This window comes from Ochlerotatus camptorhynchus, unplaced genomic scaffold (genome assembly GCF_037179485.1).
Source record: "Ochlerotatus camptorhynchus isolate MF236.1 unplaced genomic scaffold, CSIRO-AGI_Acam_v1.1 ptg000082l, whole genome shotgun sequence".
NCBI classification, from domain to species: Eukaryota; Metazoa; Arthropoda; class Insecta; order Diptera; family Culicidae; genus Ochlerotatus; species Ochlerotatus camptorhynchus.
In genome coordinates, this window is record NW_027040572.1 from 3,164,235 (window position 1) to 3,191,008 (window position 26,774).

A 26,774-nucleotide genomic window follows, 5' to 3' on the forward strand; every position below is an offset into this window, starting at 1 on the left:
AGTAGGTCCCGAAGAAACGTGCTCAACTTTTTGGCTCAGCTCTGGTACTCTCTTCGGTCCCAAGCTAATCGATTCACCCCCCGAAACATAGGAAAATCGAATAACCCCTCATTTTATCTGTCAAACTTTCATAGCAAATCAAAACAAACATAGTGTAGTACTAGAATTTTGACTAGAATGGGGTACGTAATCGATTTGATTGGGACCAATAGGCTAGTCAAGTAGTGAGCCAATTTAAAATCGTAAGTTTTGTATTGATTGTTGGTACTACCATTAAAAAAATTAGTTGTCATTCGTGGGCAATACAGTCCTGGAATCACAAAGCCGTAATCTTCGATGCCACGTGAAGTGAAACTTTTATGGGGCACTGAAACATTTTGAATCTTGTTGCATGATTTGCATGCTGCGAGACAGGTTTTGTGGATGGATATCCGGTATATAATGTTGTTGAATGATGGACGTAGATTTTCCTCGTCAAACGTCTTTGCTTGACAATCGTGGAATACACACAAAACAAACAGGTTGCTATGTCACCGTGCATTGAATATTGAGCAACTCGAGTTACTCAGAGTTACTCAAAATTTACTCCAGTATGACTCATTATCAAAAGCTGTCGTACCCCTAGGTTAATGCTTATATCGGCATGATATAACCGATAGCAAATATTTTACTTTTCGGTTCGTTAATCTCTTAATCGATTATTCGAATGAAAATCGGCCATCACTAGATGAATGTGAAACGTCATTTAAAATATAAGGACCGTACATAAATAATGATACAATTTGAAAGGGACCGGGGCCTCCCTTAGCTCAGTCGGTAAAGGCACAGCTAAAAAGCAAGACCATGCTGGAGGTGGCTGGGTTCGATTCCCGGTCCGGTCTAGGAATTTTTCGGGTTGGAAAATTTCTCGACTTCCCTGGGCATAGAGTATGATTGTACTTGCCACACAATTATACTAATGCAAAAATGGTACAGGCATCGAAAGCTCTCAATTAATAATTGTGGAAGTGCATCTAGAACACTAAGTTGATAGCACGCAATAAGCTAATATGCCATAAGCAATAAGCTTGAAATGCGAGGAAGAAGAAGAAGGGGCTAATCACAAATTACGTCCCCACGGTAACTGAAATAAACACGAGTGTTCACCGGTTGTTATAACTCTTTAGTCTGTACAGCGTTTTAATTAAACATGTTTACTTTTCCTTACTGAAACGCATTTTATGGGTCAAACCAGCTGTCAAATACATTTAAAATGCATCAATGTTCATCCTCGTGTTCACCTGGATCATCTTGACACTTTGAAATGCATAAATTTGACAGATAAATGTCTTTTATCTAAAACTTATTTTTTAGTTAGTGAACTTTCAATTTAAAGACGTTAAAGTTTAAAGTCTTTCAGTTAGTGAACGTCTAATGTACTTGCAGTCAAGCTGGCAGTCTATCGGTTTTTTTTTTCAGATTCCCGCTTCATCTATTGAGTCCGAGCCATGATTACTTCGGCAGTAGTCATGCATGATTAAATTCGTTATAATCTTTCCAGTATTAAATTTTATTCTTTTTAAATATTAATATATAATCAAAAAAGATTAAATTTTATTCAAAAATTATTAAAATAGAATCAACAATGATAAAAATTTATTCAAAAAAGATAGTTTTCAATATAATCAACCATGATTGAACTGGGTTTAATATCAGATGATTATTTTTAAGAAAGAGAGCATTAATTTTTAATCATTCGTTATGATTAAACTGAGTTTAATGTCAAATTGATTAAATTTCAAGCAAAATGGGAATAGTTTAATTTATCAGTGTACGCCGATTAAACGTTGAAAAGCTCTATTTTCAATACGGCAATTTCCCACCTTTATAAAACACCCTAAGCAATCGATACACCCCTCTGCGGTACATGAAACCTTGCCGTGTCAGTGCGGAGGCTGACAGTTGAATCGATCAACCCGGCCACTCGAACGCCATTTTGACTCGTCATCATCATTGAACATCGATCAACGATCATCAACCCCAGACAACGGGCGGGCGAGTGACTCTTCTTTTCCTCGCCGCACAAAAAACCATCGCAGCCAACTTCAGTTGGAAGTTCAGTGCATACGAGTACGGGTTTGTTTTTTCGCTGTTTTCGTACGATTTTACACACTTTTCCAAACTTTGGCGGTTGGAAAAAAGGTCTCTCGATTTATCCGGCTGTTGGTGATTGATTGGGGATTTGGTGAGGTATGGGCTGTGGGTGAATTTCACAGGAAATAGTGCCGTTACGAGTGCTTTCCTGTTTGCTGTAAGAGCAGAGTGCTGGGCTTGAGTGACGACTGGTGGAAAGTCCTTGTGTGAAGTTGCGTTTTTAGCTGTGTGTGTGGATTTTTTTTTGCGTTTTTGAGAAAGGTTGCCAGTTTGTCACATTGAGGTTAATTGGGTTTTGGTTTTGTTAAAACAATCAAACAAAAGTTAGTAAAATTTGAATGCTTTGTACACTCAATAAATAATTATTTTTGACTTCCTAAAATTAGACCTCAAGCCACAAAAATTGAAAAAGAACCCCAGAAATATTGCACGAAGAACAAGATAAACTACTGTATTTTAGAAATGATCAGCAACACTGTTTCTATTTTCCAGCTGTGCGTTCGCCGCTGTCGGACGAGCCGTTTCCTCGTTGCAAACACCATCAGTTGCGATCATCGCATCATCATTACCGTCATCGTCAGCAAGTGTGCTGTGTGGTAGTAAAATCAGCAGACTGCTAGCGGCAGTCGTCCATCTTTGAATCGTCGTAAAAGCAGCCTACTATTCACTGTGTGACTGGCTCTCGTTTTCAATCGCTCGTTCGCGTTCATGTTCGCATTCGTACGCCGTAAAGTGCTGAAGAAGGATCTCGGAGTTTCGGTCGGAGTGAAAGCCTTCGAAATAGAAGTGCGGAGTGTGTGTGTGAAGAAGTGCAGTGTGGATTGAAGGGAAAATTTTCCTACCTTTCTTTTTTTTTTCTCCATTTCGAATGGTCGCAGTTTGTGCGAAATCATCATCGAAGCAGCAAAATAGTACATTACATTAGTTGGATAAAGTTTCCTGCTGAAGAAAAAGATTTCCTGCTACGTGAGCAGCTCGGATTAGCCACCAGCCAAGATGAGCTGCCCTATGCCGGAGATTGGCTCCTGCATATCGCTGATTTCGAAAGCCGACATCCGATATGAGGGCCTGCTGTTTACCGTGGATCCGGACCGCTGTACCATTGCCCTAGCGCGAGGTAAGTGCCTTCGAAAGCTAGCAGTAGAAACCGGATAGTGTCGCGTATTTGTGGTTAGGAAGCTTCCATTTTCCTTGGACACTGTTCCGAGGGGGAGAGACACAGTAAAAAAGCAGCCATTGTTTGACAGCTTCTTTTTCATCATTCGATTATTGCTCCCTCTCGGGTCTTTCTTTTCTTTTTTTTTCCTTCACTACTGTGTGCTACTGAACTTTGCTGGCTGCTAAGGTGGACAACGTCGGTGACGGGTATGGGAGCTGCTGCAAGGAAGGGAGAAGGTATCTAACCTCATTTTCTGTTGGTCGCTTTTTTGCGGAATAAAAAAGAAAAGCGAGTGACGAAACGACGCCTTTTGTGGACGGAAGTTTGTTTTGCAAAGTAGGCCTTTGTTTCTCTTTTTACGTTGTCGGGGTGGTTTTCGTTCGACGAGGACAATCTCTTCGAACTCGTCAATCAGTCGGTCGGTCAGCCAACCAAGCAGCAGCAGCAGCATCAGTCTGGTTGTCGTCGTCGTCGTAGGGGGAGTTTCAATTTGCTGCCCCGAACCTAGTTATCTCCCCATCCGGCGTACCTCACAGACACAGGCGTCGAGTCGGAAGAATAACGATGCATTGGGCTGTAGTTGTGAGAAGTTCGAAATCCTACGGTGCACGGTTGTTGTGTGACGTATTGGATTACATTTTTTTTTGCAAATTGTGCATAAACAATTTTAGTCGATAATCTTATCAAACTTTGTCATTCGACATGTTTGTGCATATAATTGCATTATCAATATCGGGTTTCCAACCGTAGCCTGGTTTAAATAGCTTTTGATTAATCCTAGTGTTGACTGATAATATTACTGATATTACGGTACTGGATATCCACGTTTGTTTTGTCTATGGCTGAACCCTGACGAATAACATTGCGGTGATATGTATATTCTATATGATTAGAGTCATTTATATAGCTATAGTTACTAAAGCAGGATTTCGACTAAAGCAAAGCAAAATGAATAAATACAGAATTTTTGTTAAGATTTATAGTTGCTTCTAGAAATTTGAAGACAAGAATATCCTCCTTGTGACAACCAATTACGAGACAAATCTCGCGTCACTTTTCAAATAGACCTATCTACATTGATCGATTCTCTTCGTCTACTCTTTCTTTGTTTAATAACTTAGCTCCAAAAACATGTTCAGCTGTTCTTATCGTCCAATACGCTCAATAATACTTTATTTTGACAGGCCATGTAGAAAAATTAGCCCTAAATATTAATGCAGCCAAGTTATTAACGAAAGAAAGAGTCGATGAATATAATCGATCAATGATCTATTTGAAAAGTAACACGAGAACTAAGCAGAATTTTCTATACTCATATGTATGGATGAATGAGTGAATGTCAGTTACATATTACATTGAAAGTTTTTCAAAAGTTATTTATTTTGTTAACATCAACATGATGGCTTGCTAGAGTAACAGAAAAGGAAGGTCGAATGAATAAAAAACATATATGCCGGTCATTCACGGTTTACAGCACAGTCAAAAACAAAATTAAGCAAAACGTCGGCGTTGCACCTGTTGTGGCAGCTGGAAGTCGGCTACCGAAGATACTCATTTAAGTACTCGCTGTAAACCGTCGTTCATGCTGTAGTTAGTGCGGCGAAAAGCCAACCCAACAAACAATTTTAGCTGCAGACTAGCGCTTATACAGGCAAAAATTAGCTGCGTGTGCCATTTTTGGCTGTATAAGCTAATCTGCAGCTAAAATTGTTAGTTGGAAATCTCAGCATAACGTTGCTATGGAGCACTTGGAGTTTTTTTTTTCCGCGAAGAACAGAGACTTGCGTAACATTTGAAAAGAGTCTATGAAAAAAATGTGCACACATCGTTGTTTGATACCATTCTATAGCACCGCTAAATAGATACCAATCGTATAGGAATGTTCCGCATTATCGATAAAAAAACATTAAAATAACTTGATTTTTGAAACGGCCGATCAACGAAATTTTTCGTAGGTCCAGATGCTAACATATTTTTCATACTAACATACGTTTCATTATGTGTTTCGGCCTTCTGTTCCTATCCCGTGAAAACACGTATTTTGGTGTGTAGGCATAAAACCAGATTTTTTTAAATAATGCGTTTATTTTTCAAGGCTCATTTGCTGTAGCTTTGCGGAGCCGATATTCATTGTTTAGATCACAGAATTACTTAAAACTAACGTTAGTAAAGCGCGGGCAACAAATTGTAACAAATGGATGCCAGGGTAGGGATTAAGAACACAAGGTTTGGAGAGCAATGTGCTTTTGATCTCGAACTAAGCGACATACTGATGAAAAAGACACACATGGGGTTACACCGATGGGCAGCTAACAACTTGGGAGAACACAAGATGACACTAAACTAGCTACTAAATCCTCCGATCTATTCATTTTAATAACACAAATTAAATTCAAATACATAGTCGAGCTAACCAAGACATCTCTAGCGGGTATCGCGGGTTGTTTTCCTCGGGCCCTGAGGGATGTGGATAACTCAGATCTGGCAACACGGTGTAGAGTACATGACCAAACAACATGCTCGATATCGTGATAATCACTGCCACACGCGCATAAATTGCTGGCTGCCTGAGAGCCCAATTCGATAGAAGTGCGAGTCTAACGAGCAGGAAACCTTGACTTAACGCGTATAAAGTCGCGGCTCATGTCCAACCCTTTGAATCATGGTTTGTTCGACACCTATGGGAGAATAGAATGTAACCATCTTCCCAAATCACCATCATTCCATTTTTGTTGTCAACTGATGAGGACTTGCTGACGAGCAATGGAGAAAAATTCGTTGAAGGCAATTTGTCGTTCAAAAATATCGCCGTCCATAGCGCCCGCCCACCTTAGCCAATGAGTCCGCTTTCTCATTACCCGGAATTGAGCAATGAGATGGGACCCACGCTAAGGTGATGTATAGAAGCAGTTGGATAAAGCACTCAGTTTAGATCGTATTTCTCGCGTAACATTTGAATAGGGCCTATGATCAAAATGTAAACAAACCGATTTTTGATACCATTCTGTAGCACTGGTAATTAGCTACCAGTCGTATAGGAATGTTCCGCATTATCGATAAAAATCATTAAAAATAACTTGATTTTTAAAACGGCCGATCCACGAAATTTTTCCAATCATTCATGCTAAAACGGCCTAACCTCGGGCCTAAAATATATTTTTTTTCGTTCGATGAGGTTCCATTCATAAGCCTAGCGACGTAGAAGGGCCGATGATTGAAAAATTTCAAATCAAAGCTAGGCCCTACTGCTTGAGGCAGGGCCGATGATTTATTTGACGTTAAGAAAAGGCTTAGCAAAGGGCCTACAATTTATGATGACAAGCACAACGGCTTAACAAAAAGGGCCTAACCATTTAAAGATTCACAAAAAGGCTTATTACTGTGATATTAAATTTTTATCGATTTTCATGTATTTTTGAAAACGTTTCGCATGTTTTGGATGTTGTGTACTGAGATATAGTTACTATTGTTATTGTGAACAATATAAATGCCTAAAATACTTCAATTTATTTATATAGGAATTAAATACTGGCGGAAAAATTTACAATTCATTTTCTGGATTGTTTACATTTTGGACATAGGCCCTTTTCAAATGTTACGCGGGATTTCAGGCAGGAAATACGAGGAGTGCTTCATCGGCCTCATTGAGCGAATAGCCTCCAATGAGCTAAGACTATCCTTAAAAATGAAATAATGGTCAGAAGGTAGTGAGGCAATTCACTCTACTGCGTAAAATATTTTATATTTTTGCAGTTTATTTGAGGCGCTATGAAAATGATCCAGTGGAAGCATTTATGGTTGACCCATCTGTGAAAAATTTTTTATCGTTACTTACATGGTGGTACTTGATTGCAAACATTGAGGGAATAACCATCGACCGTATTTCATGGATTTTTTGCATCATGGCCAGATCAAAATTTACAGAGGAACTATAGAAGGCTTGAAAGCAATCACGATTGGAGATTAATGAAGAAGGAAAAACTAGAATGATTAATTTATTACTGTCTATATAAATTGATATATCTAGATAGAGCTGGAATTAGGGCGTAACAGCTTCTGTAAACAATGACTTTTCTCGTAGATTTCTAGGAATTAAAGGCACGCCTACACAAACCGACAAAGCCATTGGGTAAGGGAAGTCCTCCTCTACTCGATGGTGATGTCGATTTGCCAGGGAGAGAGAGAGAGAGAGCCATGCCTTTCGAGAAATCATCGAGAGCAGTAATTGTTCACAAAAGCTGTAGCGCCCTAATTTCAGCTCTATCTACAGTCGTGTTCAATATAATAGCAGCGCATGCCGATTTCCATACAAAATGGTCAACTTTGACAAGTTGTAACTTTGTTCTCTTAAAACCAATTGAGCTGAAACGTTTTTACCTAGTGTCTCACTTCCCGGCCAATGCTTCCAAAAATTTGGTATTTTGTAATCGCAAACATATTTGTAGTTCTGTGGCGAACGTTTCAGCTCAATTGGTTTTAAGAGAACAAAGTTACAACTTGTGTGAAAGTTTGTTTATTTTATTTGTTTATTTGTTATGGTTGCATCAACAGACTAGAAATAGTCCCAATGATGTGTTGTAAAAAAGTACAGATTATACAGACGACATACATATACTACAGTTACTACAGTTACAAACGAAAATAACTTGGAAAGCATTGTCAAGTTACTAAAAATTTATAAGTCCTAAATTTTACACTTAGCTGTTGGGTATCAAGCGCCTTCGGTCAGCAAAAAAGGCAGAGAATCTTCGGCGAAGCATATTCCGTGTCAAGTGGAAATCGAACATCGACGCTACTCGGTTGAACACTCGCTGCAAGCCGTAAATAGCGCTCCCTAAGCTATAATTAGTTCAAAGAAGTGGAAGTCTCAGCATAAGACTGTTGCGTAGTGATCGAGGTTGAACATTAATGTTCACTTGTTGCAGAATTGCTTCGCAGTCAATTCTTCCTTGCAGAGTATCAGCGACGGTTAAGGCTCCGAAAACATCTCTTCGGATACGTAAGGGCTCGATATTGATCAATTGGCAGCGATTCTCGTAGCTTGGAAGACGAAGTGGGTATCTCCAAGGCAGCTTACGGAGCGCGAAGCGAAGAAAACGTCGTTGAACAGATTCAATTCGCTCGGCCCCATTATTGTAGTTCGGGCTCCAGACAGCAGAGCAGTATTCCAACGTAGATCGTACGAGAGAGCAATAGAGCGATTTCAAGCAGTAAATGTCCGTGAAGTTCTTAGTAATCTTGAAGACAAAGCCAAGCGTTCTGGACGCTTTGTCGACGACATACGATATATGGTGTGAGTATGTCAGCTTTGAGTCTAGAAAAACGCCTAAGTCTTTCACGCAGTGCACCCGTTCGATAGTCGTGCCTAGTAGTTTGTAGTTGAAAATAATCGGTTGTTTCTTGCGTGAGAAAGTAATAACTGTACACTTAGCTGGGTTGACCACCAGTCGGTTTAGACTACACCAGTCAGCAAAGATGTCAATCTGATTTTGGAGAGAACGGCAGTCGGCGAGTGAGCGGATGCGCAGAAAAACTTTCAGATCGTCTGCAAACGATAATCGTGACTCTGTGATAACATGGTGAACGTCGTCGAAGTAGAGGAGAAATACCAATGGTCCCAGATGGCTGCCCTGAGGTATACCGGACTTTGCGCAGAAGCTTGCTGAGCGACAAGTACCCAAAGTTACTGTCAATTGGCGCTCCGTGAGGTATGAACGAAACCATCTCAAAAGATTTCCACCGATCCCTAGCCTATCAAGCTTAGCGATCGCAATTTCGTGGTTCAGCTTATCGAAGGCTGCCGTAAGATCTGTGTAGATAACGTCCGTTTGGGTCCGAGCAATCAAACTGTCTGTGATGTAAGACGTTAGGCACAGCAGGTTCGTAGTTGTGGAACGCCCAGTTATGAATCCGTGTTGATCTGTACTTAGATATTATCTGCAATGCGCATTTAGGGACTCTATGACAACCAATTCAAAAAGTTTTGATACAGCACTCAGCGATGTGATTCCCCGGTAGTTGTTTACGTCGCGTTTGCTTCCCTTTTTATGAACAGGAAACATATCCGCAGTCTTCCAGCAAGACGGAAAGATGCCGCTGGAAAGAGAGAGCTGGAATATGCGGCGCAGTGGATCTAAAAGACAAGTGATGTTCTTTTTAAGAATAATCGACGGAACACCATCGGGTCCAGCCTTAGTTGAAGTCTTAAGTTTAGATGCTGCTCTAGAAATCGTATCTGTAGTGGCTTCGACCATGCTGAGCGTTTGGTTGATCAAAGGAACATTACTGGCCGCGGAAGTAATGATATTAGCGGAGAGTTGCTCGGCTACAAACACACTAGCAAATTTGGCTGAGAACAAGTTGCAAATGTCTTGTTGATTTCCAGCAGTTTCACCATTAAAAATCATGGAAGAGGGTAAGCCGACTTCCCTGCGTTGCTCATTTACGAAGTTCCAGAAGGATTTCGGGTGTGATTTTAGCCGCCGTTGAATCCTCCTTTGATAGCGTTGAAAACAGAGACGACTTAACCGCTTATACTCGTGGTTGAGTCTGACATAGTAGCATTTCAGTGGCAGTGTGCGGAGTTTAGTAAATCTTCTGAGAGCAGCCTTCTTAGTTCTTTTCAACGAGCGAAGATCTTTCGTCATCCACGGGACGCGAGAGTCGATATGGATGATCTTTTTGGAAACGTGTCTGTCAATGACATATGCCAAGACGTGAGAAAAGGTTTGTGCAGCAATGTTGACGTCTACAGGATCTAGAATATGCTCCCAATCTAGATTAGACAGCACATGGACGATACTGCAATGGTCAGCTCTACGGAAGTCATATGACACAGCGTTTGGAGTGCTGGTGAAATCATGGACAATAATATTTTCGATCACGATAACTAAAGCAGGGTGATGATGCACTACCTTGACTAAAGGTTCGGGTGCCGTGGAGAGGAAAGGAGCTGTATCACGAGCACTCACAAAGCAGAGATCCAGGGTGCGGTTGTTTTCATTCAACAGGCCATTGATTTGTGACAGAATTGCGGTACTATAACTGTCCAGGAGCTGGATGGTTCCTACGTGGAAAGATGAACGCTCGTGATCAGGACAAAAGAAACCACTATGGGTTGGAGTCCATGCAATGTCCGGTAGGTTAAAATCGCCAAGAACAATAACTTCGTCGGAAGGGCCTGCTTTGTCTGAAGCGGCCAAGACGGATCGACAATGTGCGTCAATAAGCTCCAAGTCACGGGTTCGATCTGGAGGAATGTACACTGCACAGAGAAGCAATTGACGATCACCAAGTTGAATAGCCACCCACATTTGTTCAACCCTGTTCCAGGAATCGTCCTCGATAACTTCTGCTTTCAGCTTGGAATTAACTGCGATAAGGACGCCTCCCCCAGTAGTTTTCCTACTATTATTCGTGTTTCGATCGCAGCGAAATATTTCGTAACCAGCACCAAAGACATAGTTTGAAATGGTTCGATAATTGAGCCATGTTTCGGTCAAAACTAAAATGTCGTAGCAGTGATCCATGACGGCCAGATGATAATCTTCCACGAGGCCGTTCATACCACCAACGTTCTGATAGTAAATCGTTATGTCCGACCTCCGCTGTTCGGGAACAACGGAAGGTTCAGCGTGTAGTTGCATTTGGGAGCTGGTAGATGTCACTTGACGGAGGAAGGATGTTCGAGTAGGGTCGCTGGAAACCAAGATATTTTCAGGCGATAATATATTCGTCGGTTGATCATACTTGCCAATAACAGGAATGTGGAAGACCCCTTCTCCCATCTCAAACGCAGGGCCGGGACGACTGCTGGTTGCTGGCAGGAGGGGCTCGACTGCGATGAGTGGAATAGGGGCTTCCTCAGGGCGGACGGCAAGAATGCGTCCCGGAGTGCAGTTGACTGTGGTGGCTCCATGTTGCCGACTGGCAGATGTTTGAGGTGAGTTGAAGGCACTGGAATTATGATCATCATCAGGCAGTGAAAGTTCGCTAGTAAGTGTGTACTTGCCTAATATAGCAAGCTGGGAGACCCTCAATCCACATCTAAACTCAGGGCCTATTTATTGCTATTATATTGAACACAGGTGTAGATATGAAATGATTGCAGATGTCAATGTGTATGGTCCTGGAGTAGTACCCACCGTTCTTGGCCACTGCAATGGTGCTCTGGTTGTCGTGTATTACCACAGATTTCTTAGACGCTTCTGCCACAGGGCTTCTTGGACGGCTACAGAAAGGGCCATGTACTCAACCTCGCAAGTAGAAAGCGCCACTGGCGTTTACAACACCACGAAATCACACTATCCTGGGCGATAAATACATATACGGTTACAGACTTCCGATCCTCACAGCTCGTCGCCTACTCAGCAACAGAATAACCGGTGATCTTCGGATCAGCATCCTACCTGTAGGGGATGGTCCATTAATTATGTCACGCAAATTTGGCCCATTTTCAAACCCCCTCCCCCCCAACCCTCCTTTGTCACATTTTTTGTATGAACCTTAATTTATTTTTGTATGGCTCGTCACAGTTTTCAAAACACCCCCTCCCCCCTAAATGTGTGACATAATTAATGGACGACCCCTAGGTCAATTGGATGTGTGATGTACCACGGAGATTCCTGAATAAGTGGGTGATTGACGGCGTTCCAATGCTTCTCTCCGGGGTTTTCGTTGAAACGGCAGAGAATGTTTACAGTGTGGCAGATGTCAAGGCGTGTACATTGGGTTAGGTAGATTAAACATCCCACCACTTCTTAATGGTTCACAACGCATGTGACTCGGGTGAATGTGAAACTTTTCGCGGAGGGAGTGCAAACGGAATTGTCCACGGAGTCATATCAGCATCCTGAAAACTCTCCTAGCTAGTGCTTCCAACTTCAAGTTCGGGTTCTTCTTGCATCGGATTCAAATCGTTGTTTTCCAGAATTTCGTGGTCACCGAAATTGCGGCCCGTTTGCAACCATGCTTGCAGATTAATCTCCTATTGTTGCTGGCAATCTTTCATGAAAATAACGTGTCTTGATTTGAATACACTCAAGTCTTCTTTTACAAGGTTGGTGCCGCTGAATGGCAATTTATACGGTACGTTTATAACGATTTATCCATAACAATACAACCTATCGACTTAATTTAAATCACATTATCCGTTTCAAGCCATACACACTTAAAAAATTTCGCCGAGATTCCAACAGCCGAGTAATTCTGCAATTTATTTTGCTGAGATTCAGTAAAACAATTGCCGAGACTCAGCTAACAAACACATATTTTGCAGAGATATCAGCAAAAGTAAATGCCGAGGTAATCGGCTGTTGGAGATTTTACCGAGCTAGATTAAGTGTGTAGGTAATCGAAATACGAATGGCAATAAAATCAGATTTGTTAAACATATTTTTTTTAGAAATTTTCGAAATTTCTGTTCTTGAATTCATTTTCTTCTTAAAATCTTTATCTTCTGGTGGTCGTTTATGCTGTGGGCAGTGTAGCTTATAGCGAATTCGTTTATTATTCAGTTCCAACCTGGATCGGGTATCAGGATTGGGTCTGCTTGTTTTCTGACAAACGTCAGTTTGCTCGTTTTTTTTTTAAACCTAGCTCAGGTTGAGGTTCGCACTGACAAAAAGTTCGGTTTCGCACTGGGTTGGAACTGGTTCCAACCCCGATAATAAACGAATTCGCTATTAGTTACAAAGCAGTTATACGTCAACAGTCCAGTTGACGAACGCTCATTTAAAAAGCAGCCCAGTTAGCGAACAAGTATTGTATATCGCTTTTAACGTTGTCTTGGCTTTTATATCGCATCACAATCCTGGCGATTATGGATTAGGGAGGGTACTAGGTATTTTACAATTCTTATAAATATTCGGTAGGTGGTCCTCTTTATCCAGAACTGCTGCAAGGTCGCCGGTACGAGGTTCCACCGTGGCAATGCTGATTCTTTCATGAAAGGGAAGGTGCCTAGAATTAAGCTTCCATCTGAACTTGTGCAAATTACCAGCATCATCGGATAGAGGAAACTTTCCCCAACTCAAAGATGGTATTAATTTGCGTAGGCGAGTCTTGAGTCACGAGAAAAGGGGTTCCGAAGTTTTGTTCGCAATAACTGACGTGCTCTTTTCTGTTGTTGATCGTGATTTGCTCGATTGGTTCCGCTATTTGACAGCTCAATTGGTTCCCGAGATTCTATGAGAGGGGAGCTTAGAAATCTATACTGTCCATAATCGCATATTCAGTCCCATATGGATAGGAAATCAAGCAAAGATGGGACTGATATGCGATTATGGGTAGTATACAAGCAATGTAAATTCTTCGGTCATTCACCTAGAGAGATGGGAGGGTTGTCGTTTTTCAGAACAATTCGAGAAGAAGTCTTAGAGACCCGTCCTTCCTAAAATAAAAACTAAGTGGTATTCCAAACAATATTTATAGATCTCTTGTCAATAATTTGTTCAAATTTTCCCAGCAGCATTCGAGAAATTGAAGCAAATTTGTGTGTACAGTGACGTGCCCTATTACCATGGGGTTAGGACCTATTTTTGTTTTCTATTATTATTCACAAAATCGTAGCTACAAGAACGTTTCGTAAAAAAATATCTGCTTCCGTTGTTTTTCCGGCTATCAGTCTTCGAGTGGTCAGAAAACTTCCAGTCCCCTAATTTTAATTCAAACACCTATGTTGTACTTGTCTACCGCACACATCTAAAGCATCATCTCTCTTTTAATCCATTTCAGTAAAATCCTACGGTACGGAGGATCGTGAGACGCAGTTTCCGATCGCCCCGCAGAACCAATGCTACGATTACATCCTATTCCGCGGGTCCGACATCAAGGACATCCGCGTCATCAACAACAACCCGGTACCGAACGATCCGGCCATCATGCAGATGCATCTGCCCCCGCAGCAGTCCCTTCCGCCGATGCAGGGCAAGCTCGGTCAACCGGGCTTCCAGCCGCAGCCGGGTTTCATGATGCCCCCGATTGGCCCCGGAGGACCCGGCCCGATGGGTGGCCCACCGCCCGGTCATCAACCGATCGGTCAACCATATAGCTCGTTCGGCGGACTAAACAATCTCGGAGGTATGCTTTCAAACGATTTGGTTAATAAGAGTCCATTCCCTCCCGGTGGGCCGGTCAATCAAATGCCAGGGCAGCAGCAGCAGCAACAGCAGGTCCAACCGGGTGGTGGAACCGGCGTTGGTTCTTCGGCGGGTGGGTCTGCCAAGGCACCAGGCTCCGAACTGGTCAGCCTGTTAGGTGCGGATCCACCGCTACAGCAGCCGACACCACCGGGGCCTGTGGGATCTTCGGCCTCTTCCGTCATCGTCGGCAATGAGCTCAAAGATCAAGGTGGGGATGTGCGCAGTAAAAAGCGATTCCTAGTTTTTCTCATTCATTTTAATCAGTTGATTTGGTTGGGTTTCGTTTTTTCCCATTTATTCCTACCTGTCCAATGCATAGTATCTTTCTATTTTATTATATTTATCCTCCGGCATCCGATTTTATAATCACTGTTTGGCTTTTTAACCGCAGTTAAGTAGTTTTAGCGTGTGAAACATTTGTATAAATCATATTTACTCCGTTTAGTAGAGGTATTCAGTTGAGAAAGGTAAACCGTATTATATGAGCGGGTTTTCGATCTCAAATGAATATCAAAATAATTTTGAGCTTCTAGCAGTTTTCTACTGTTACCGGAAGGGTGTTCTTTGGATGTGTCTTTGAAACCTATCTATTGTCGTTTTTTTTTTCATTTTCCATCCATATTATAACCAGACCATCGTTCTAGTATTGCGTAGTAGGTATGCACTTTGGATACGTCTATCATCAGACGTTATCTTCGGGGTCTTTCTTGTTCGGTCGATGTTGAATGTTTCTATGATTTTAGTTACGTTCAACTGTTTGTCTAGAATATCCGATGTTGCATATCGAAATGCTCTGACAATGACAAGACTCTACATATCAATCGAAACGGGGCAAAACTGTTACAGTTGTCGGTGATTAAGTTGGATTTTTGTAGATACAAGCTTATTTGGAACCCTGACGGAATGTAGGTGGCATTGAATGGTAATTACTAATATTTATCTCTTTGTTTATTAAACTTTTTTTTTGGCTTTCTTCTTTTCAAAATTTCAAACTTTTTGTTAAACACCTCTTCTACAATAACTGTTTAATTTTATTGCAGCTTTATGCTAAATATAAACGCTCAAGGTATTTATTTATCACCTGGGGCCAGACGATTATTGGCAAGGGAATTAATCTAAAAATTTCTCCTAGAACGGAATTCGCTATGAATTAGTTATGCTTACAACTTTCCTTAACTTTCTGATGTGATTTCCCTTGCATTTCTCTTAATTGCTCCAAGGAGAAAAGCGATCCATGGAACTTTCTCGTTTAATTTCTATTTCGAAACTATAATCGAAGCGCTATATGCCCCTTCAATATGCAGTTGTGGAGGATTGACTTTTACTCTTTAAGAGCAAAACTGCCTTAAGCCGACAATGTGACGTAAATCCATCTATGGCGGTAAGCTCCAACTCAAAGCAGCTGGACAGTCTTGATCGGGATTTAATCCTAGGATAATACCAGTTGGAGCTTACCATCATTAGTTAATTGTTCAGAAAACATACTTTGGATTAACCACGCACCACCATTAACCACGATGGCGAAAATTATCAAAAATATTACTGAACCTGTTTTTTCCCTTAGTCTGTTTTCCGTTGATTAGTGCTGAGTTTTGTCATTGTCAATGTCAATGACAAACTTATGCGCGATATTGACAAACTTGTTTTTCCCATAGTCACTGACAGACTTGATCCTCAAAGAAACCTTCGTCACCTTATGTTAACAATTCCGGATTGATTTGAGATTTGGGCGTAATTGCTTTTGCGAACAGAAGCTCAATCTCGTAACCAAACTATACCGAATAATAGTGCTATTAGTTTTTGAGATTGAGTTTTTATTCGAGAAAAATCGGCGATTGACGTGTTTGTTTACAAATGCATTTACGCCCAAATCTCAAATCACTCTGGAATTGACAATTGACATGACTTGCCTTGACGATGACTGTTAGTTCAATTGAGTGACCAAAGCAGAATTTTGAATATCGCCGTGTAAAGGGTGTTTCGATAAAAATGGCATACACATATTTACTCACCAAAATTAAACCGATTATCGGATTTTCTTGGAATTTTCAGGGAATGAAAAACTACTAAATGTCACTAATGAGTTATGATTTACGAAATTTGATTTATTCAATTTCGTCTTCCATCCCGAATGCCCGCACCTTCCTTTTTTTCATTCCACCCATCAAATTTTGTACAACCGATTTTCCCAGTGTTTTTGTTGTTTTTACACAAATTTTCTTCAACTCCAGCTCTGTTTTAATAGTTTTGGGGTGTTTGCGAAGTTCCGGTGAATTTGGTGGGTTCATATCTTCTGGCCAAATGCTAGATCAGGCCAAAACAGAGTTGATCCTTTGTGTTTCTATGAATGACCGCTTCTTAACGCATTCTTCCGTGTAAATCGCACCGTTGATTGTTCCGGAAGTGATGAAGGGAACGCTTATTTCACCACATCCGCAAATCGCCTGCCAGATCAGGAACTTTGCACTTTGCAAATTTCGATAATTTCTTCTATCGAACATCCTCCGGAACATCGAACTTAGACTTGGCAACGAAATATGCTTGCCCAGGAAGTTGACGGAAGTCGGCATCACGATGCAACACGATTTGGTGAGCGACTTCGTGTAAAGTTTCCGGGCGCGGGTTCTCGCGGTGATGTTTTGCTTTTCATTCCGGTTTGGAGCTTTTTGCACCTTGTAAACATGTAACACAGCTCGCTTCATGGTTTTCTGCACAAAACCGACTGACACCTTACGACTGCGACATCTCGAATTGACATGTTTGAACGGTTCTTGAACTGTTGCACCACCTTATTGGTCATTTCACTGTCCATTGGACCACTTTACAACCACTCTCTTCTTTCCTGTGGGCACTCAGACGCTCCTTGAAGGTTCTTATCACGCAGTTGTATTGCAATTCCAAGCTTTTTAGCGATCCATGGGACGCCTCTGGATGTTGATTGCAAGGTGCAAAACATTTTTTCACGGGCAATTTCTTGTTTCGATGACAAGACTGGAACTACTGTATGAATAACTATGAAACTTGACAGATGTAATCAATACATACGGTTCAAAAGTTAAAGAAGATTTTCGGTGTGCCATTTTTTTCGAACGCCAGGGAGGCAGCTCCCACGCCTGGACCCTACCTATCGATCCATCAACTACTACTCATGGACCGGGGACAAACGGCTTTACTTCCCTTCCGAAGGAAGTCGTGATCAGAGAGAGACACTTTCTTATCTCACGGCGATGTGAACTTTTGAGAAGTGATATGCTGAGCAAAATTTGAAGTCAATTTTGAGGTGAATTGCATGGGAATTCAAAGAAGAATTAAAGCGAATACAAATTTTTTTTTTAGGAGTGCTCTGCAGAGAGTGTCCGGATTGTTATAAGAAATTTTCAAGGGACTACCAGAGAGAATCTAAAATTTACTGTAGAATAATTCTGAAAAGAACTCTGTTATGGGAAAAGATTGCAAAGGAAATGCTTGAGAACAATCAAATGAAATCCTGTTAATTTTTGAGCGAATGTGCATAGACAAATCTTGGCCACTTCAGACTTCAATTCGACGCAGAACCAAATTCAAGATCCAGAAAGAAATGTTGCTGTCTTAATAATGACCAATTTAACCTACTGATCTCTTGAGCTCAATCGCAATCGCTTTTATGCTTAATTTTAATGTATATCGCACAACCGGGCAAATTTCCAAAATTCCGAGAAATAACTAATAGGGATTTGCTGGTCACCGTGTTCCGAATATTTTCTTAAAACTTTCGAACTTCTTTTAGAAACATACGATGAACAAAGAACAACGATTCACTAAATTGTTTCGTATCGTATGTATCTGCTCCGTTTGGGACAAGAATTCCATCTGGTGCTCAATCATATTGCATAGAAAATACTTGTTTTTTTTTTTTATCCCGCCAAGGATCGGTGCACGTATTGATTGTTGTCTCTCGCAGGCGATATGTGTATCCAAGTTTGACATCACACTCCTTTAACCATTTAAACAGCGGTACAACGAAAGAGCCGACAAATTCACATTGCCCACCTGTTCACATCACATTGATGTGTATGTGCTTTAAACTGGGTTTAGACTAGGCAAGTCAAATGATCAACTCAGGTGAATTCAATTGGCTTGAAAAGTTGAGCCTGGTTCAACTTTTTTCAATTCAAGTGAGTTGATCAAGTCAGTTGAATGGCATGGTTTACACGTTCAATTCGCGTTCAAGTCATTACATTTGACTTGTTCAATCGACTTGCCCTGTCTAAACCCAGCTTAATGGAAAGTTAAATGATTCGTTTTCATGAATGCGTCCTTCATGCCTTGTTCCGATTTGAGCTTATGAAACCGCTTTCTCCTCGCCAATCCTGTACGCTTTTGGGCCTATTCTGCGCGGCGTGTGAGGTGAGGTGACAGTGAAGTGATGGTGAAGTGACAATTGTCACCTCGGATGAGGTGCGTCTCCATGCAAATCAAATGGAGAGTCACCTCACCCGAGGTGATAATTGTCACTTCACTAGTGACAGCGAGTCATCTCACCTCACACGCCGCGCAGAATAGGCCTGTTTATTTCATGAACATTCGCGTCCAGTGCGGAACATGAAGCAAAGTGAACTCTTTATTCCATCACCCTTCACTCAAAATGTCGAGGGGAAGTACAGCTACTGCTGTCGCCTTCTTCAATAGTTGATGCGAACTAGTGACATTGTCTCAGTCGACGATGAACTAGTAGATCATGGGGCATCGTACCAACCGGTGGCAACTAACGATTTTAAATTGGCTCACTATTGGTCCCAAGTACATCAAGCGTACCCTATTCTAGTCGAAATGCTAGTACTACGCAATGTTTGTTTTTGTTATCTATGAAAGTTTGGGACCGAAGATAATACCAGAGCTGAGCCAAAAAGAAAATTTTTCCGAAGTTTCTCCCGACATCTCTTAGAATTTATTTTTTGCATCGCGTAGGAGTATCTGTCTTCTGGATTTGTTTCGGAAGATTTTTTCGACATTCTCCAGAAGCTTTCTTTGATCTATCCAAGGAGATTTTTTTCAAACTTCCTTCTTCCTCAGTAAGCTTTTCCAACTCCAGGAAGTTTTTGGACTTCATCTGGAAGCTTCTCCAAACTTCCTCGAAAATATTTTTAAAATTGATGTTTTGATAGATTCCCCCTTATTCTGCGAGTCACGTGACTCTCTGTCACCGGTGAGGTGACAATTGTCACCTCGTGTGAGGTGACTCTCCATGTAAATCAAATGGAGAGTCACCTCACACGAGACAGAGAGTCACGTGACTCGCAGAATAGGGGGGATTATCTAGAGACTTCCGACTTTCCTGGAAGTATTTTTTTCCGTCGATTTTGTTTTCCGTACTGAGTACCAATGCTATCGACGCCACGGAGGCATCTTCCACACCTGGACCCTACCTATCGACCCATCAACTCATGGACCAGGGATCAACGGCTTTACTTCCCTTCCGAACGAAAGCGTGATCAGAGATTTTATGCCTCAGAAAACCCCAGCGGCGCCGACTGCGACTGAACCCAAGCCTTTTGGAGTGAGAGGCAATCAATCACGCTTACCATTTCCTGGAAGTTATAACTGACTACTTCCGGAAGTTTCTTTCCACATCCTTCAGAAGATTTCGCCTGTAACTGCCTTGTTTTGAATGCTAGCTTCGGACAGACAAGACTAATTTGAGACCATGAGATGACGATTTATATCCAAGTGAACACGGAGGAATGATCTTACGTGTAGAAGTCTTGAGTATTATCTAGGGCAGGAACTACATAACAAAGAAAGCCGACAGTAAGTAGATAAAAATTGCATGCAGTGACCGTTCAGGCATTCCTCATGGAGCATTCTAATCATCAGTCAGGACTATTCAATATCCTTCGTAGTTTTACTCATCATTGCCATCGTCATCCATCGCAAAACTCTCATCATGTGAATGATCATCTGTCATGTGACTTGTTCTCTTCTCTATATAGGTAGCTCAGTTGTTCCACCAGCGTTATGATTGTTTGTTCCTTCTCTAGTTACATATTATTGCTTTGCTGCCTGCTTGCTACTCACAACGTACTGTATTTGAGTTTGATCTTTAGTACCGCCCTTCCTTCTGAATTACCTACCCTACATACGTAAGAACATATTGCAAGAAAAGTGACGACCCTAAACTGACGCTAGATGTGTTTTAATATTAGAATCGGTTCTAGATTTGATTGGCGGCGGCGCTGGAGGAGGTGCCGGTACCGGTGCGGCTAGCGGATCCCGCTCGACGACACCGAGCAATTTGCTGTCCCGCAAGAGCCCAACGGTCGACATGGGCGTGCAGACTAATCAACAACAGCAGCAGCAGGGTAGTACTGGTGGCCAGCAGCAGAACCGTGACGGCAACCGCAGCGGAGGCGACGGTGCCAATCTGGATCGAGGCATGAACCAACGCAATCGGAACAATGGCCAACGTAGCCACCACCAGCAGCAGCAGCAACATCAGCATCAGCGGGAAAGACGCGATTCCGGCAAGATCGATGGTCAGATGAAGGATAACTACAACAAGGTAAGTGCAACGGATATCTCGATTGAGTTGATCAGGCTGTAGGTATAGGATCAAACTGTTCGAAAATTTCTTAGTTTTTTTTTTTAGTTTCTGATTGTTTCGTTTAACTCTTTTTATTTTTCTTAGAACAACATGCAGAACAATATGCAGAGACAAGGAGGAGGAGGCGGGGGAGGAGGAGGAGGTGGTAATCAGAACCGTGGCTGGCATAACAATCGTATCAATAACCAGAACATGAGCAATAACATGCGTGGTCGTCCGCGTGGACGTGGAGGTCTACCGCAGGTAATGTGTCAGTCGGAATGTATTTACTCCCATTAGAATGGAAATCTATAGAAATGATAGAATTTGCATTCGTTAGTTGGTAGTGCATTTACCATCGCAACAGACAGACCGACAGGTTCTGATTTCTGTTAGTCTTACCTTTCACATCTTATGTGTAACAGGAGGGATTCGTGTCCTGATTTTCTCATTTGAATTACATAGTGTTTTCATTTCAATAATTGGCATACGTCATCTTAGCTTTAAGATTTGTTAAAAAACGTACACTCTTTGGTAGGTTGAATTGGCTTAATTGATTAAATTTAATTTCCGGAATCTATGTTTTACGATTGAGCTTAAAATATTGCACACAGTTTGTAACATGTTATGATTTCTTGTTGGCATTTCATGTTTTTGCCTAGTTAATTTGTATTACGGTTTGTACATTCTTAGAATATATTCAAGTACATGGAAGAAGCGGTGCGGAAAATTCCTACCCTTGCCTAGTAAATTTTGGAGTACCACATTTGGCATAAATACGGATAACGCTGTTTATACCGAAAAATAGTCCTTTTGTCTTTTTTACAGCAGTTACAGCTTTCTCCTTTTATGGGCAGTGTAATTACTTTTATAATAGAGTACGAAAAAAAACAGCTCATGATCAAAAGAACCGAACATAATTATTTAGTTTATTTAATTATTTAACATATTGTTTTGAAGATCAGATCATGATACAAAATAGTAACAGACAATAAAATGCATTTTTTTCGCATTTTTGCCAAATGGGGTATATCCTTAATTTTAATATCTTAGCTTTCCTGACAATTCGATAAAGATTTTGTTGAAGTTTTAGAATTCATGTAGGGAAAATGACGGCTTCAAGACTTCCTTATATCTATTATTGTCAGGGGGTAAATGAAGTCTTAGAGTGTTCATTTTTTGCAAAATGATACTTTGGAATATGATACATCTTGAAGCACAAAATCAGCGCTCAAGGACTTCATTTACCCCCTGACGACAATAGGTAAGCAAGTGTCGGAAGTCGTCATTTCCCCTAGAAACTTCCTAAATTTTTAAGCAGTTTTTATTAAATGAAATTTCCATGAGGTGTCTTTCCTTTCATCTTCCACTAACCCCACTGGTACGATGCCGTCCCTGCTCAAACGGCCCGCAAACGATGAAAAGAACTGTTAAACCTGGTTAAGTCTGGATCTTAGTGAATTACGGGTTTAGTTTATCTGAAACTGCTAGATAGTCCTTTAACGATTTGTTGAATTAATCACAGTATTGATTCCAGCAATCCTGGATCCGGAGACAAAAGGATTGAGCGTATTTCAATCTTTAGGCATGATGTTGTTGCATACTTATTGAACAAACGTTCGCACAAATCTTTGTTTAGTTTGACTATAGTTTTTTTTTTTTATTTTGCGAGAAATAACTGCTTTTAACTTCATTCCCGCAAACACACAAAACTGAACTTGTGTTTCTTTCTTTCTTTCCTTCGTGTATCGCTCTCTATCTCTCACACTATCTTGCACGTGCCTGTGCGTGCCCATTAAACTATCCACGCGTCAATTTCACGCATTGGATTAAAACCATTCTCCGGAAATTAAATTCAATCAAACTAAGGGCTCCAACACCAACTACCGCCGAAAGAGTGCTACCTCTAGTGATAGGAATACTAAGAAACCATCATCGTCCACTGCTACTACCAATACCAATACCACTGCTACCACTACTACTACTACTAGTAATCGCAACCTTAATAACAAGAAGCCTAATCATCAAAAACAGGGTGGCAACCGTGCGAAGAATCTGCTCAAGTTCGAGAACGACTACGACTTCGAGCAGGCCAACAGCAAGTTCGAGGAGCTCCGTTCCCAGCTGTCCAAACTCAAGGTGGGCGATGAAGCAAAGCCAGAGCAGGTATCCTTTTTTGTTTTCTTAATATTTTTATTTGCAATACCCGAAAACACTACATTCGTGTAGAGGATCACTCCGGTGATTGTGATTCCATGTCTGTCAGTAAAATTGAACGAATAACGAGATTCCTATCCCAGTGAAGAAGGCGTCTATAGAGTGGAGAGCCTGTGAAAAAATGAACTTTCTACTTTTCAATTCTACTACCTTATCCTCGACAGATCTGCATATTTGGTTTATGAAATACGCGTATCTGGCGAAGGTAAAGTAATGGAATACAATAGTAATTGCTACCTCTTCTGACATTCCTATGTTTTGTTTTTTTTTTCTTACGCGCCAAACGAGTCACTAGTTTCACTTTCATTCACACATCGGTTCGTGCAATGAACCTGTCTTATTACTGTGCTAAGATCCTTTTGCTTTTTTTCGGTAACCGTTTTACTAATTCATAATTGTATCGAAGGAATACAATTATCATTGGTTGAAAGAGTAAGCAATATCAAACAAATTAGGCTCGCAAATTCTGTTCTCAAAATTCAACCGATACAATCTTGCTTATTCGTTTCAATCGTTTGTATGTGTTCACACATTCACCGTTGCTTATGTTTCACGAAAACCTGCTCAAACACACATTATCTTTCTCGCTGTTGCCACTGGGAATCATCAGTTAACTAGCGAAACCTTGGACAAAAAGGATGACTCCGGCAACGAAACGGGTGCAGGTGACCATGAGCAGGAAGAGGAAGAAGGCGTGTGCTACGACAAGGCCAAGTCGTTCTTCGATAACATCTCGTGTGAAGCGATCGAGCGTGCCAAGGGCAAGCAGCAGCGTACCGATTGGAGGCAGGAGCGCAAGCTGAACACCGAAACGTTCGGTGTCGGATCCACCCGACGTGGAGGGTAAGTTAATGAGGTTTTTCTATTCTCGATACTAGCAATAAGATAACCGTAAGGGTCCGCTTTCGGCAACACACGATATTTGACATCACCGTTCGCCCAGGCTAAGGCTTGGTTGTCCTTTTCTGAATGTAGAAGTCGTTTCCATTCTACTCGTCTGCGGAGACTCCGCAGATCGCATTGTATCTGGTCGACCACCTTGGTCATTGCGTGCTTCTTCGTGTAGTCAGGTCTGTTTCGAGAACCATTTTCATCGGGTCCGTCGTCCAACACTCTTACGAATGCGGTACACCGGAACATGTCTGGATGTGGCAAATTTGGTCCTGGACGCTCAATATGACCACCATTGATCTTATTTTTGAATTCTCATGTGATTTGAGGTGTCACATCATGGGTTTAAAACGATTAAGACCAAGACTTCCATATTTCCGGAACCAGTTGACCGATCCATTACAAAAAATATTAATTCTATAGGACCACAATACCTTCCGTTTGTGGTTTTTGCGTCCAATTCGGTTCAGTGGCTGCCGAGAAACACGAGCTTGAGCTTGAGCTTGATTGACCGCCCACGGTTGCTACTCTGTTATTGCCAGATCAGCTGTAATTACACAGAGAACCAATAGACGATGCTTGGGACTAGCAATCATCCTCAATGTGTAAAAACTGGTGATCTTGAATTAGGCAATACCAGCGCCGGCCGCGCCCGAACACAGGTCAAGAAAGGAATGGGAAGGATTGTGTTGACATGACACTCGCTTTGATGGAAGCCGAGAACACCTCTGCACTTCCACGAGGAATCACTGGGATGTTGGATAAGAGGGTTGGGTTTGCAGCAGGGTTCGTTTTGGTAAACGATAAGCTGAATTAATGTCCTAACGATCATATAACGCGAAGGAGCTTGGGACTAAACCCACGGTCTTCTGCTCAGTAAGCAAAAACGTTTGCCACTAGGCAGACGAGCACCTTTTTAATCACCGAGTTGCTGTTATTACCATGTAGTCATATTAACAAATAAAATGATTGACGAATCTTGATTGTGGATGGGCCTGAGATTAGACTCATGATGTTCTGCTCAGTAAGCAAAAACGGTTGCTCTAAGGCCACCGAGCCCCTCATATCACATAATACCGTTGCTCAAATTTTTGTATCCATTCAAACCCGGAACCAACGACAACAACGAGTTTCGCAAAATACACGATACACAAGCGATTTTACTATAAATCTCTTTGATATGTAAGGACCTGGGACCGCGTTTTTCTGCTCAGTAAGCAGGCCACTGTAACCGACGATCTTTCAAATCCGAAAACTAAAAACTACGAAAAAGTACTTAGGCCTTCATTAAGTTCCACATTCACGCGACGTACAATGTTTCAATTTGCTCTTTACGTGTTGTTCAGGCTAGGCCCTTTTCAAAATTTACGCGAGAAATACGCACAATCGTCACCTACCTCGCAAAACTGGTTCCAAACGACAACAAAGGCATAAGCAACGATGGATTGTTGAACTTTGCTGGCTCCGGTGGTGTAGTGCACAGCAAAAAAAATGTAATATCGATCAACGTAATTCAAGCCTGATGTATGGAATAATGATGTAGGGTAGATGTACCAGTCACGGCTATACGCTCCTATTATGATGTGTTCCAATCATGGCATATAGGATTTCCATAGGCCATGACTGGAACACACCACAACAGGAACGCACAGCCATAACTGGTACATCTACCCTAATTGTAATTTTGTAATTTATCCGCACACACCCTGGTCGACCACTGTAAACCAATCTGCCGTTCAGCGTTTTCGGTTTTTGTTTCTGGATCTTTAGTTGCCTCTGTGATATACTTACTTGCGGCATACTATTTTGGGAGTGTATATGAGCGTGTACCATGTACGGTAGCTCATCTCTCATCGTGATGGTGGGACATAGTAGACAAATTAGAGAGAAAACAAGGAGGTATTAGTATTAGTTATATGTAAACAAACAAAACAAAAGTTAGATAATGCGGCACTGTAACTACTACTATTTTAGAGGTATGATTCGTCATGTTTAACTCAATGTTTCAATTGAGGCAAACTATCTATCTTACAATTACAAAAGCAAACCTAAACTTACAATTATATGCAAATGCAAAATGAAACTTGACAAATCATCGTCAATTCCCTTATTCCAGGGCAGGGCCTGACGATTTGAATCTAATTTTGATCAGTGAACGGGCACCATATGGTACATTTTCTCACCATGAACCTATCATTTCCAGCCTATCTGAACTATTTAATAAATGGAAGCCATAACATGGGTTACGCTCCCCCTAAGCGGGCCCTCCGCATCCTGTCTCTGTCTTATCTCAAATACAAAATGCCAATGGTATGAATGTATCTATATATAACTTGGAAATGACGTACAATCAAATAAACCCGTAACCCACTCACTTGGTCAGGCTTCAGAATCGTCCAGTGGGCAGTGCACTCTACACTCCAAGTTCCCTTTTTTTCAAATTTCCCGCAAATTTGATATTTTACCCATTGAGTGTTGATTAGTCACAATGAAACATTGTGACAGAAGTTGAGGTTACTAGTGTATTAAATAATCTAGGTCCTATTTAGGATTATATCTGAAAAATCCAAATCTGGCCAACGCCCACCCTAAACCTAAACCTGTTCTAATCCACCTGAAATGACTAACGAATGGAAGACTTTGACTACCCAGCCATGCAATAGTCTCATTCCGT

At 41.4% G+C, this 26,774-nt stretch overlaps 1 protein-coding gene across 8 annotated transcripts in view; it reads left to right on the forward strand.

Moving 5' to 3' along the window:
- The first annotated feature begins 2,123 nt into the window (after positions 1 to 2,123).
- tral (trailer hitch) overlaps positions 2,124 to 26,774 on the forward strand; it is a 38,967-nt gene continuing 14,316 nt past the window's right edge. Inside the window, exons 1-7 of one of the 8 annotated variants that reach the window (XM_065217997.1) lie at positions 2,124 to 2,229; positions 2,626 to 3,250; positions 14,027 to 14,641; positions 20,616 to 20,971; positions 21,098 to 21,256; positions 23,027 to 23,158; positions 23,820 to 24,052. In XM_065217997.1, the coding sequence (XP_065074069.1) occupies positions 3,130 to 3,250; positions 14,027 to 14,641; positions 20,616 to 20,971; positions 21,098 to 21,256; positions 23,027 to 23,158; positions 23,820 to 24,052 (1,616 nt within the window). In that variant the 5' untranslated portion in view covers positions 2,124 to 2,229; positions 2,626 to 3,129. The remainder of the gene's footprint in view (positions 2,230 to 2,625; positions 3,251 to 14,026; positions 14,642 to 20,615; positions 20,972 to 21,097; positions 21,257 to 23,026; positions 23,159 to 23,819; positions 24,053 to 26,774) is intronic. The other 7 variants (XM_065218000.1, XM_065217999.1, XM_065217998.1 and 4 more) reach the window with 7 other exon arrangements.